At 44.0% G+C, this 14,451-nt stretch overlaps 1 protein-coding gene across 2 annotated transcripts; it reads left to right on the top strand.

The window, feature by feature from the left end:
• The first annotated feature begins 2,926 nt into the window (after positions 1-2,926).
• lg12h4orf54 (linkage group 12 C4orf54 homolog) lies at positions 2,927-14,219 on the top strand. 2 transcript variants are annotated; one of them, XM_029674577.2, is made up of 2 exons: positions 2,927-7,942; positions 11,305-14,219. In XM_029674577.2, exon 1 carries the CDS (start codon positions 3,113-3,115, stop codon positions 7,916-7,918), a length of 4,806 nt encoding a protein of 1,601 aa, XP_029530437.1. In that variant the 5' UTR covers positions 2,927-3,112; the 3' UTR covers positions 7,919-7,942; positions 11,305-14,219. The 2 variants fall into 2 exon arrangements, with proteins under 2 accessions (XP_029530437.1, XP_029530438.1); XM_029674578.2 differs by having other exon boundaries at positions 11,261-14,219.
• The last annotated feature ends 232 nt before the right edge of the window (positions 14,220-14,451 follow it).

Genomic DNA, 14,451 nt, shown 5'->3' with positions numbered 1-14,451 from the left:
CCCCAGACAGAGCGTGGATTTGAATCAAATTGAACATCTCTGGAGAGACCTGAAAATAGCTGTGCAGCGACACTCCCCATCAAACCTGACAGAGCTTGAGAGGATCTGCAGAGAAGATTGGGAGAATCTCCCCAAATACAGTTGTGTCAAGCTTGTACCCAAGAAGACTTGAGGCTGTAATTGCTGCCAAAGATGCTTCAATAAGGTACTGAGTAAAGTGTCTGAATACTTGTGTAAATGTATAATATCAGTTTTTTGTGTTTAATACATTTGGTAAAATTTCAAAAAATCTGTTTTTGCTTTGTCATTATGGGGTATTGTGTGTAGATTGATGAGGATTTTTTAAATATTTGTAAATCAATTTTAGAAAAAGGTTGGAACCTAACAAAATGTGGAAAAAGTCAAGGGGTCTGAATAGTTTCCGAATGCCCTGTATGTCGTTATTCGAACAGTAAAGTCTTTGTCATCGATACAGTTGCTACTATCTTTATTTCACTTGCTGAAAAAAACTCTTGCAAACCAGGAACATTGGCTAACATTCGCAATAAGTTCTAGTGGTAGTTTTATCTAACATAAGGATGATAACATCCCAAACATTCAAAGAATGTTTTTGACAACAAAATGTGTTTATTTTTTGGGAAAATATTTTAAATATCCTTGGAATGTTCTCCTAATGTTCAATTAAATGTGTGCACAACATCAGTAACAACCACCCCAAAACATTCCCCAAATGCTCCCTTTATGTTTCCAGGTAATGTAATAACACAATGTACTAGTAATGTTTTTAAATCCCATTGCTGCAATAAAATGTGACAGCAATTATGTATGATACTACAAAAAAAATATTATAATAATATAAATTATATGAGAGCAAAATAGTCCCATAACATCAAAGATCCACCATGGGCCTATAGAGTGGCGCAGTGGTCTAAGGCACTGCATCGCAGCTAGAGATTCCAGGCTCTGTCGCAGCCGGCCGCGAGCGGGAGACCCCATGGGGCTCGCACACAATTGGCCCAGCGTTGTCCGGGCCAGGGGAGGGTTTGGCCGGCAGCGATGTCCTTGTCCCATCATGCACTGGGGACTCCTGTGGTGGGGCGGGCGCAGTGCACGCTGACATGGTCGCCAGGTGTACGGTGTTTCCTCTGACACATTGGTGCGGCTGGCTTCTGGGTTAAGTGGGCATTGCGTCAAGAAGCAGTGTGGCTTGGTTGGGTTGTGTTTTGGAGGACGGACGGCTCTCGACCTTCGCCACTCCCGAGTCCGTACGGGAGTTGTAGCGATGAGACAAGACTGTAACTACCAAATGGATACCACAAAATTGGGGAGAAAATTGGGTAAAAAAAAAAAAATAAACAGATCCACCATATTTTACAGTAGGTATGTGGTACTTTTCTGCATATTCCTCACTTTTTGACGCCAAACCCACCGCTGGTGTGCGTGGCCAGAGAACTGTATTTTCATGTCATCTGATCATAGCACCAGTTCAAATCCAAGTGCCAATGCTGTTTAGCAAACTCCAGGCAGTGCTATAGTCAGATGACATGGAAATAGAGCTCTTTGTCTATTTTGCTTCCACTGGGCCTGGGGCCCTTGTTAAGGTCAACGGGATCATGAAATGTACCAAGTACCAGGTTGCTAGACTTTTGAAAACAGAGCTGCCAATAATATTGACACCTATATTTTTTTGTATTTATTTGTATTACTTGTTAAAACAAAATCAATTTCTCTGAGCAATTGTGCTAGTATAAAATAAAATAATTTCATTTTTTTTGCATACAATAAAGCTCAGTATTTGAATTGTTTATTTTATACAGTCTTTGTTGCTCATCTTTATGAAGGGTGCCAATATATTTGCAGGTGACTGTATGCTTAGCAGATTGAATTTACGGAGGCGGTCCTCAGGAGCTGTTCAGCGCTGAAATGGTTCTGAATCGGTCACTTTTGAGCAGAACACAGCTAAAAAAATGTTATCCTGAAAATCACTATCTTAAAATCTAGCCTTAATTTGATACATATTACATGTCAAGAGACATTTGTGTATTTGTGTATAAAATTAAAAAAATACGATATTGAGTGTTAATTTCATGATTTAATATATGGTATGTAATGATTGTCATTAGCCTAAGCAATGTAATTATTTTTCAACACAAATAACTATTCATTGATACTGGAAAGTAGAGAATAAAACAATTGAGTAGGTTCATTGAGATGCAACCGTGCATATTCAACATTTCCTGTGCGTATCAGCAAAACATGACTGTCCTATTGGCATATGCCTTCAAGCAACGCTTACAACGTGACTATCCTATTCCCACCCAGTGACACGCATCTCACTTTTAGTCTTAAAATAATTATCATGTGGCTTAAAATGCCGTGCATAAAAGTGTGATAATACACTTAGGCGTTTACAAGCATTTACATTCAGTTCTAAATCCCTCCCAGTCATTCCCACTGGGCACACACTGGTTGAATCAACGTTGTTTCCAGGTAATTTCAATTACGTTGAACCAAGGTGGAATAGACGTTGAATTGACGCCTGTGCCCGGTGGGTTGTTTGCACTTGGGTGGTATGTCTGTGAGACAGCCTTGTCTCCGGTGTGAAACAAAACACGCTGCACATAACCGAGGTTAAAAATAGCCGTTTTAACATTTCGTCACTATTTCTATATTTGTGTATTGTTACGACTATTTGCAACCGGTCCGTCCCATCACACAATGCCTATTCTGTTCATCTCCCAAGTTCAGACTTGGAGTTGGAGCAACTAAAAATATCCATTATACAGTAGGTCTATAGCTTAATGTGTTAATTTTGTTCACGCCTGTGGAAGCGCGCACCGGTTCAGAAATAGCTAATCATTTTAGATGCTTTATGCTTCCAGTATGGAATGTCTGTAGTGCCGGCGTGTCCAATGGCATCCGAAGTGACAGTCCGGAGTGCCACTGTTGGCCAGAGGCGCCGCGCACAGCAATACCTCCACTAGGATCCTGTGGTTGATTCTCTGGACATCAGGGAGTGAAGTAGGGAATCCTGGGGACCTCTACTTCTATTGTTTCTTTTCTATCTTATGCCAAATGTAAAATAGACAGCATAAAAGGCGTGCATAATGCAATGGAAACAATGGACACGTCCGACAAAAATCGAATTTACCCAAAGTCCACCGTCGTGTTAAAAAAGCGCATGCCAGATATCACGGATACCACTGGGACGCAAGGCGAATCGAAGTACGTTGAATTGAATGATTTACTTGACATAGATACAGACGACACGAACACTGTCACCGGTGAGGGGAGCCAAATGGCGATTGACGAAGGCAACGGTGGCTCGAGAGCAGAAGAGAAAACTTCTGGAGACGGAGACCTGATGAGTAAGGTGACTGATCATATCAACGGCGACAAATTAAAGGAGGATATTAACACAAAGGAGTGTGCCAAGGGCTATCTATCAGGGTTTCTTGGAACTGTCTGCTTCTCTGAGGTTCCTAACCTGAATGAAAACATGATGGACTCTCCCGAATCCCCTAGATACGTTGGTAATAGGGAGGTCACCGCGGAGTGGAATCCGGAAAAGGACGCGTTTGAGGATGTAGAAAATATGCCAATTGACAATGAAGATTTACAATACACTGACATGTTAAGCGGGCAAAATGAGTCGGATGATGATGTGAGCTTGGTGCTGACCGGTGATTGTGAAGATTGTGTGCCTTGCAGTACCGTGGAGGATGAGCCTCATTACATAACCACGCACGAGATCCAGCTCTCCGAGCTTTCAGATCACGATGTCGATAATGATATCGGACAGGAGTGGGATGATAACCAGATCTACTCTTTCGTAGATTATGCTGCTTTTGACGGCGATGGAACGATGGCAGGGAGAGAGAAGAGGGTGAAAAGCAATCAGGGTCAGGCTAATAGCGGTGCGGCAGTCAGCACTAAGCTGGAAAGTGATCTCGGGGACAGGGACAAGTGCGCCATCTCAGATGAAAGTCTGTCAAAGAACCAAAATAATGTTATAGGACAGATCCACCTGTCAATCAAAACGACTTCTCGAGCTATAAATGAGCCTAGCGACGTCCAAGAAAATGAAAATATTACTTATCATGCCAAGCACGCCGGAGACATGAGTCGCTACGTTTTTAGAGGAGCTGGTGATGCAAATACGGAGAATGTCTGTGATAGCGCTAAGTGTTTCATAGCCGCCCCCGGACGCTTGCACTTTGGCAAGAATTTAAAAGGCAAAGATGTTAACGACTATTCCAGCGGTGCGTCCAGCGCCGTCAGTGAACTTGACGATGCGGATAAGGAAGTGCGCAACTTGACTGCCAGAGCGTTCAAGAGTTTAGCATACCCATATTTTGATGCCATCAATTTCAGTACCTCCAGCGAGTCCTCCGCCTCCGAGCTGGGGTTGAACAGGTGGTCAACTTTTGTTGACCTTAAATATGGCAACATGAACATGTCTCAGGGACGCGAACCAAACACAGGGTCTCATAAAAGTTCCACGTCATCCTCTGAAATTGCTAAGAATAAAGACAATAAAGGATATAAGGGTTTGGCATTGGCTAGTACTAAACCGCCCCCGAACAAGCTCTTTGCATTGAATGGTGCTCTTTCTGGTCCCTATAACGCATCTTCTGCAGCAAAGAAACTTGAGCTTATGGGAAAATTTGGGACGGGGCACGGTGGAGTTATCACGCTCACAGAAACATTCAATATTCATTGTAATGTCAAATCAGGGCTGCCTGGGAGTGAAAGGCGCTCGAAATTTGCACAAAACGTAACAGGATCACGTTCCACAGATGAAGTTACCAGCACCTTGCCAAGCGGCCAGGGGAATGAGGCCAGCAAGCAACCCTGTAATGCAGGGGAAACCATGGAAGGCACACACAAGAAAGCAATATTCGCCTCGAGCCTTCTTAAAAATGTAATTTCTAAGAAAATGCAGTTTGAGCAAGAGCGCAAAATGGAGAGGGGGGAGATACGCGAGTCCTATCACGCTCCATCTCACTGCCTTCTCCGACAAGAGCCTGAAATTGCGCACATGGAGAGGGAGAGGGCTACACCGAAAGAGTCCAATGATTTCCAAAGGCAAAGCCCGAAATACTCAGAGGCGAGTTCTGACTTAACTATTGTTTGTGTCGATGACCTAGGGGACTTAGTGGACACTAGCTCGTGCGATGCCAAGGACGAATGTCGGAGACAAGACACTTTAACTCTTGCACCAGAAACGAATTTAGCGTCGACAAATGAAGTAGGATTCGATACTAAAAAAGGAGCATTCGAAGTGGCCAACAACACACTGCTACGCAGCCAAAATAGCGCATTCAGATCCTGGAGGGACGGTGAGCTAGAGTTTCAAAAGGAACATATAAACGATAAAACTCCGCAGGGGAAACCGTCTTCGTCCAACGACAACCAGGGGGAAACGGACTTGTACACCGATTCAGGCAACAGTGAGCTAACCAAAATGTTACATTTGTTTGTGCCAAGTATCAAACAACTGTCCAATGAGAGAGAAGTTTCAAAGCAGCTGCCGACTATGAATTATTCGACCCGCGCTACCGCGGATCAAGGAGAGGGAGGAGGTATGAAATTACGCGCCAACAACACCCAATACGTCGCTGGTCCGAGGAGTGTGGTAACATCAAAATCACCCGAAATTAAAATCAGTTTACGGAGTGTAAAAGAAAACAAAAGCGACCCGTTCAACGTTGCAAAGCTGGTGCCTTCCAATATAGGCTGCAACTCAGTCAACCTGAAAAAGGCAGGCGACGAGTCCAGATGTCAAGCGCTCGCCGCAGCGTTGAAGGGTGAGTCCTCCGAAAAAGTACCACACTTCACGGTCAGAGACATACGAGACCACAGGGGCAAGCTGCAAACACCTATACACCAAGTTAGAGACGTGCGTAAATTGGTTAAAAGTTCTTATCACTTTGTGTCGTTGGATAATAACGCCATCGCCGGCGACCTTAACTCAGATCAAAAGCTTTTCAAACAGGGGTCCCATCGAAACCCTGCGTCGCTTTCCCCCATAGTAATAAAGTGTCAGTCTGTGAATACCAATGGGAATGGGAAGCAATCTGGAAATCTAATTGGGTATTCTAAATCTAGACTCAAGGAGGATTTATTTGAAGTTGACAGGTCATCACCCCAGCAAGAGGGCACCAAAAGCGACTTCCACCAACCGACATGGAGAGCGCCATTATACAATACAAAACAACTGAAATGTGATTCTTCTGAAGGCCCCATCGGACTTGTAATTGAAACCAGAACAGCTTCTAGAAGACAGGATAAAACACCTGACATCGGTGACAAGACAAAACCTGAGTGTAAAATGTCCAACGTGGGTGCCTTCGAGAAATTACAGGCTGCAGTCAAAACCATGGAGCAGTTGTATGTTTTTGATAGAAATGAGTGGAAGAGGAAATCAGAGCCACACTCCATATTATCAGACAGTCATCTGCTCTCTCTCATATCCAGCGAGGAGCATGGGCCAGAGGAGGAAGGAGTGAATGTGGCCAATGCCATGACCGTGCCAACATTTAACATGGACAAGCTCATCCGGAGAGACTCATACCTTAACTCTGACAAATCCCTGCCTGCTACGACCGCCTTGCCCGTTTGTGAAAAGACACCACCCAAACGAGAAGAGAAAGAACCCCTGAAGACTTTTCACATTCCCATCAGCCAGGATGTGCCCAAATCCCTGGCTCAGCTAGGTGGAACACCAATGGGTACCAATAATGTGTTTAATGTCAGCTCCATGGCTTCAGGAAACCCCCCCACAAATAACAATAACAAGGCATCATCACAGCCACATGCTGCATCACAATCACCTTACTGCAAAGGCTTCAGCCCAGTGTCTCCTAAACTTCCGGTGTCAGTGAAAATCTCCCAGCAGCTCAGAAAGGCAGAGGAGAGACAGAGGGAGAGACAGAGGGAGACGGCCAACAGTATGAAGGCAGACATGCCCTTCCAGTTCAGCAGAGCTTCAGTCGAGCACGAAAACTATCTCACCATCCCCGTCAAGTCTCATGCCACCAGCGTCAAGCAAACCGCTGTGTCCGCTGGCGGTGGATGCGAGAAGACAGCAATTTACACCTTCCCCGCCACTGGCGCCAAGACCCAGATGGCCAGCCCACCCGGTTATTGCGGCGCCAGGAGGCAGGAAGAGACCCGACTTTCCCCACAGAAACGCTCCACCATCGTCATGGAGACGAGAGCCCAGGACACGCCAACTGCCACCATCTACCACATGCCCATGGCTCAGAGCATGGCGTCCACCCAACCACAGATGTACTGCTTTTCCCCAACCATGTCCCCACAAGCCATCCCCCAGATCGACCACTACCAGCGCACCCAGAGAAAGATGCTCTTTGACCCCAGTACAGGGAACTACTATCTGGTGGACACCCCCGTCCAGCAGGCCACCCGCCGCCTCTTCGACCCCGAGACGGGCCAGTATGTGGACGTGCCCATGTCCCAGCAGCCCATGTCTCCCATGTCCATGTCCATGCCCCAAATGCCGCCCATGCCCATGCCCATCTCACCTTTAGCCCTGAGTCCCGGCTCCTATGGCCCCACCTACATGATCTACCCAGGCTTCATACCCGCCATGCCCAGCACGCCTACCCTGATCCCCACTAGAATGCAGTCGCAGCTCTCCATGCCGTTGGAGCAGGAAGATTCCGGAAACAAAGGCGGTTCCTCCCAGCCAGACTACATGGACATGGAGAGTCCTTACTACATGGCCACAGGGTCTGGGAAGTCTCCCTTGGCTGGAGGCTCCAGTATGGGCCACGTCCAGCAGCAGGGCAGGCCGGGGGTCCAGGGCTTCACCTCCCAGCAGGGACCACGCATCATCGCCCCGCCCTCTTTCGATGGGACCACCATGAGCTTTGTGGTGGAGCACAGGTAAACGGCAGGACCTGTCACATGATACGTAAGTGATTTTTTTGAGTTCTCTATCATATAGTATGGCTGCATTAAGACAGGCAGCCCTTGTTATATTTCTTTCTTCTCACTAATCAGCGTAATGTACATCCTAATTATTACAGTATAATTGAGAATCTTAATCACAATGTATCTTTCCCTACACTATAATGGAGTAAAACATCTATGGATATTGTTCCAGGTGATTGTTGGTGTCAAGTCTTAGGCTATTTTAAGGGAGGATTGATGGGTGACATTTCAGTCCCAAAAAACACAATAATGCTGTTTCAAATGAATAAGTCGGGATCATAGAATAGAAGAACATCTTAACTACAAAAATACTCCATCTTCTTAACTACAAAAATATGTGTCTAGGCCGAGACGTCTTGTACAAACCAGTTCCACTTACAGTTCAAGAGGTACAGTATTTTCCCAGGTGGGAGCCCTTGAACCAGTTAATTAACATATAATTTTATTTATTTATTTATCCATTATTTTACCAGGTAAGTTGACTTAGAACATGTTCTCATTTGCAGCAACGACCTGGGGAATAGTTACAGGGGAGAGGAGGGGGATGAATGAGCCAATTGTAAACTGGGGATTATTAGGTGACCGTGATGGTTTGAGGGCCATCATTACTGCAGCTAATAACGTGTGTAGACAGGGACAGAAGGTGTTGCAGGTGACCTGAAGCCCAGTGTTTATGAGCCTGTTGGCATTCTGCAACAGTTATTTATTCCTGTAAAGGGAATAAAAAGGTGGTAACCCACACCTGAGTAACGCAACTCTAGCATGCACAACCTTTTGAACTTTAACCTCTTTCCAGACCTGGTATCAAAACAGCTCTGTTTAAAACAAGTGACATTAACCACCTGCTATTTTTAAGCATGCTGTTTGGGATGAAGGATATAGTTCTATTCGGCTAAGGCAAGCCCATTTCACCTGCAGACATGCCTCTCTTGCAGTGTTTCCGGTCCTAGGTTGCACACTTGTATGCTAGCCCTGCTCAAGCATGCCTGATTCAACCGCTGAACTCAACACCAGGCCCTTTATATGTTGAATCAGGTGTGCTTGAACTTGGCTGGAACATGTGCAACCTTGGGAGTGGGATGTTCAAGGGACGGAGTTAAGAAACACTGTTTACCCACATCTCAAAGTATACTAGCTGCTTCCAGTAACATAATTGTGTGTCATATTAAAGCTATCGAGGATAATATCAGGGATAGGAGACCTGGGCTGGCCCAGAGGGGCATTGGTTGGTGTTTGCTGGGGAAGGGGAAGAGGCGTGGCCAGGCCAGCATAGCTAGGGGGCCGGGGGAGGGAGGGAAAGGTCAGTGCGATGCAAGGCACTTGTTGTGCTGATACAGGGGTAGGCCAGCTGCTGCTGGAAATCAAGGCTCTTGGCTGTGGCAACGCAGGGCTGCAACGGCGTCAACCTTTTTATAGGACACAGTCACGCAGAAGGGAAAAAGTGAGAAGTGGACCATCATCTCCGGCACTCAGCCATTACATAAACAAATCATGGGCACATACAGTACCAGCAGGGACGCAAGCACAGCAGACAATTAGATTGGGACTTCCCCTACCCAACTAAAAAGTTTTATACCAAGTACACTACATGGCCAAAGGTGTGTGGACACCCTTTCATATTAGGGGATTCGGCTATTTCAGCCAAACCCATTGCTGACAGGTGTATAAAATCGAGCACACCGCCATGCAATCTCCATAGACAAACATTGGCAGTAGACTGGCCGTACTGAAAAGCTCAGTGATTTTTAACGTGGCACCGTCATAGGATGCCACCGTCAGTTCATCAAATTTCTGCCCTGCTAGAGCTGGCCCAGTCAACTGTAAGTGCTGTTTGTGAAGTGAAGTGGAAACTTCTTGGAGCAACAACGGCACAGACGCGAAGTGGTAGGCCACACAAGCTCACAGAATGGGACTGCCGAATGCTGAAGCAGGTAAAAATCGTCTGTCCTTGGTTACAACACTCACTACCGAGTTTCAAACTGCCTCTGGAAGCAACGCCAGCACAAGAACTGTTCTTCGGGAGCTTCATGAAATGGGTTTCCATGGCCGAGCAGCCGCAGCCGCACAAGCCTAAGATCACCATGCGCAATGACAAGTGTCGACGGACGTGGTGTACAGCTCGCCGCCATTGGACTCTGGAGAAGTGGAAACGCCTTCTCTGGAGTGATGAATCACTCTTCATCATCTGGCAGTCCGACTGACGAATCTGGGTTTGGCGGATGCCAGGAAAACGCTACCTGTCCCAATGCATAGTGCTAAATGTAAAGTTTTGTGGAGGAGGAATAATGGTCTGGGGCTGTTTTTCATGGTCCGGGCTAGGCCTTTTAGTTCCAGTGAAGGGAAATCTTAACACTACAGCATACAATTACATTCTAGGCGATTCTGTGATTCCAACTTTGTGGTAAGAGTTTGGGGAAGGCTCTTTCCTATTTTAGCATGAAATGCCCCCGGGCACAAAGTGAGGTCCATATAGAAATTGTCGAGATCGGTGTGGAACAACTTGACTGGCCTGCACAGAGCCATGACCTCAACACCACCGAACACCTTTGCGATGAATTGGAAAGCTGACTGCGAGCCAGGTCTAATCACCCAACATCAGTGCCCGACCTCACTAATTCTCTTGTAACTGAATGGAAGCAAGTTCCCACAGCAATGTTCCAACATCTAGTGGAAAGCCTTCCCAGCAGAGTGGAGGCTGTTATAGCAGCGAAGGAGGGATCATCTCCATATTAATGCCCATGATTTTGGAATTAGATGTTCGACAAGCAGGTGTCCACATACCCCCTTGGTTATGGTTATAATACAAGGACTATTAATGTTAATTGCAGAAAAATGTTATGTTGTAATTCCTGCAGTTCATTGTTTTTTGGGGGGGAATACTTTATTTGAAGGATATTTATTTCCATACATGCCACATTCATTTGTAGCAGTAAATAAGCATGATTCTTTAGGTACACTCTTAAAAAAGGGTTCCAAAAGGGTTCTTCGGCTGTCCCCATAGGAGAACTCTTTTTAGTTCCAGGTAAAACCCTTTTTGGTTACAGGTAGAACCCTTTTGGGTTCCATGTAGAACCCACTGTGGAAAGGGTTTTACATGGAACCCAAAAGGATTCTACCTGGAACCAAAAAGGATTCTTCAAAGGGTTATCCTATGGGGACAGCTGAAGAACCCTTTTAGGTTCTAGATAGTACCTTTTTTTCTTCAACTAAAGTGTTAACATTTTATGTAGGAACCATGGCAAGTTTCCAGTTTCCTAATCCTAATCTCCCATTGTCTTGTGTTCTGTTTCCCATACAGGAGTGAATTTTGACATGCCCTGACGTGTTCTGTTTCCCACATAGGAGTGACTTTTGACGTGTCCTGATGTGTTCTGGGCCCTCCAGTGCCACTAACCCTACCGTCTGGACTATTTGGTTCATGGTCATCACGGTTCTTGGTCATCAATGCCGGTCGTCATGGTCATCACGGTTCTTGGTCATCTCAACCGACAGGATTGTTATTGCCTCACCTTTCTGAAGTAGGCTACCACTCTATCCCCCTTTCTTTTCTTAACAACTCTGTGTTACATTTGGGAGTTTGGCAGAAATGTTTACTAGTTAATGTAGTTTTTTACCATGTGCTGTATATTTTATTTACATGTTTGATTTTGGGTCATTTTGATTTGGTGTTGCAATACTCATGCAATGCAATATAACCTCATGCAATCGTTCGCACAGGCATTGTCATGATAAATCATTTTAATCTGTACATTGAATTAATAATAGTAATCATGTATTTTCACATAAGAAGAGCATGATTGTCAAACCCACCCTCCATTGGTTATTAATAAGATTAGGCTCCAAATCCATTCATGTGGGACCCCCAGCACTGCCCCTTTGATCTAGCCCAGCATTAACACACCTGTGCCAACAAATCAAGGGTTGAGGAGTTAAATCAGGTGTGTAAGTGCTGAGCTAAAAATAAGTGCTCTCTGAGAGGTTCCTATGAATGGATTGGGAAACATGTTGTAGACATTTTCTTTGTCGCATTCTCCACACTAGAGGTCTATGTTCTAAAATGCACAACTTTCGGAAGGGTGCAGGTTGTCCCATTTATTTCTTTAGCAAGTACATGAGGCATGACAGCACACTTGGACAGCACACTTGAACTAAGTCCTCAGGAGAATGGAAGAGGGCTTATATCTCTCTTTGTATCTTTGTTGACCTTGATCTGAACCTGTACTTGGCTTCCTCCCTTCTCTCTGTTACGGTGCCACCTGATGTTTGCTTTCTCCCTGTTGGTGAGTTCAGTTCAGTACAGTATAATCTTGTATTGTTTTAATTGGTTAAAAAAACGATATGTTGCCAACAATATTAGCACTAAAAACAATTATGGTGGACATTCTATTTCCTTTCTGAACCTTGTTATTATTTTACTATTGAAAATGAATGAGCGCTTGTCTTGAATACACATGATGTAATATGTGGTTTGGTTTGATATACTTCTGCTAAAATTGGTATTTGTTGTTGCCTGTTTATCTTGGGTATTGTTATTACTGCAATGTCATTAAGTGTTGACAATTTTGCCCTGTCAGATTTAGGTGCTCTTAATGCAGTTAGCAAGCACTGTGAGTAAGAGGTGGATGTTTAGACATTTCATAAGGTTTCATAAAAACACAACTGAAGATTTGCAGTGTGGAAAGTATTCTTGATGTTTTTATAGTAACATGGATACAGTAATCTCACATTTATGAGTTGAAGTCTGTTTTGGACAAGTTGATGGGGCTTTCGCTGTATTTAAAAAATATGTTTTCTTTCCAGACCCCCTATACAATATGTGCAAACCTATTTGTTTTATATTGATGTGTACAGCAAACCACATGCTTTCGGAACTGCTGGCCAGTCCATCCATCTCCCTTCATAAGTGTGTTTTGGGATTGCTGTTTGATATTTTTAAAGGTCCAAAAATAAACAAAAATAGCTGCTTAGCAAGGAGCAATTTCTTAATAAATAATTTTGCTAGGACTGTCTGGGAGTGGTCTGAGTGGGGAGGGGAAAATTGAAAACTAGCTGTTATTGACAGAGAGGTTAGGAACTCTCTTTTTGATTAGTCTATTATTAACAGATTTACAGCCTGGTGACATCACCAGGCAGGCCAAAAGGCCAAAACTCCATCCCACCAAAACAGGCTGACATTTCAGGCGGTCTTTTCAAACATCTCTTACACTAAAAGAGCACGATCATCATTTTCACAATTTCACAGTATTATTCAAAACCTAGTGTGGAAATATAGAAAATCACAGGCAAATCACATTTTTGCCTGCACTGGGCCTTTAAAGTAACTGTCTAGTGAAAATCAAATTGAATGACTATGTTTTGTTGTTGACTTATCCAATACTCGTATTTGTGGCCAAAGCTGCAATTGGAGAAAAAAACACTATAAACTTGTATCTCAAACAGACCTTTTAAAGAGGAGGATGATGTCACCTTCCTGGGGAGGATGAGCTGGCCAATCTGCGGTCTACTCGCATTAATATTTTTAATGAGCGGTATATGACCACACCATTCTGTTGGGGTACGCCCACACCATTCCAACACAGAAAAACATACTTAATTACCTTTTTTTTTAATGGAAAACTATTTCACTCGTATTGTAATTAATAATTGGTCATATTTCATCAAAATTTGGAAACACTGGACAGTTACTTTAATGCAGGATAATACACTTACACTATTTACTTCCATAATTTCACCTGTTTTCATCAATCATACAGATCTTCGTGAAAAAATATATTTGCAGCAGTGGATTGTTTCAGGGTTGGCTAGGGATGGAATTTTTGTAATCCACTACATTTGATGAGTATTGCTGCAGATTTTTTTTTTAAATCTTTGAGGCATCATTGTGAAAGGTGTATACTAAATATTGGACAGAAGGACTAAAGAATGTTGTGAGGGTATGAGCAAGTCTAAAAATAATGGTTGAAGGGAGGAAGAGAAAGCGAGTGAAAAAAAATCATGTGTCTTTTAGATATTGAGGTCTCTCCTTACCTCTGACAATATGGATGGACCTAACGGAAAAGAAAATACAGATGTTTTGTGAAACAGCAAAGGAATTTAATATGCCTCTACTGGCCACAGGAAGTGTAGAAAACTAGCAGTTGAAGGAAACAAACAGACTTCTTTATGGTGTAAAATATATTGCTACTGCGAATGAATGTGTTTTTGCAAGCAAATGTACATTGAGACTTGTTTAATAAATTTGAAATACTTTTCCAGAACTTGGTCTCCTTTTCTTATTTATTCCAGTGGTGGAAAAGGTACCCAATTCCCATAATTGATGTCACGCTGATATAAAGGATTTGGAGACAGGCGCAGGAATACATCATCTGGGTTTTTAATACACCCAAAAAACAAACATGTCTACAAAACACTGGGATGTACCCAAACAAAAGAGCGTGGGTAAACCTCCTAGAACGACACCGGCGGAGACCCGTAATACACAACGCACAA

This window comes from Oncorhynchus nerka, linkage group LG12 (genome assembly GCF_034236695.1).
Source record: "Oncorhynchus nerka isolate Pitt River linkage group LG12, Oner_Uvic_2.0, whole genome shotgun sequence".
NCBI classification, from domain to species: Eukaryota; Metazoa; Chordata; class Actinopteri; order Salmoniformes; family Salmonidae; genus Oncorhynchus; species Oncorhynchus nerka.
Note: the sequence above shows the minus strand (reverse complement) of the source record. Positions and strands in the feature narration are given on the sequence as shown.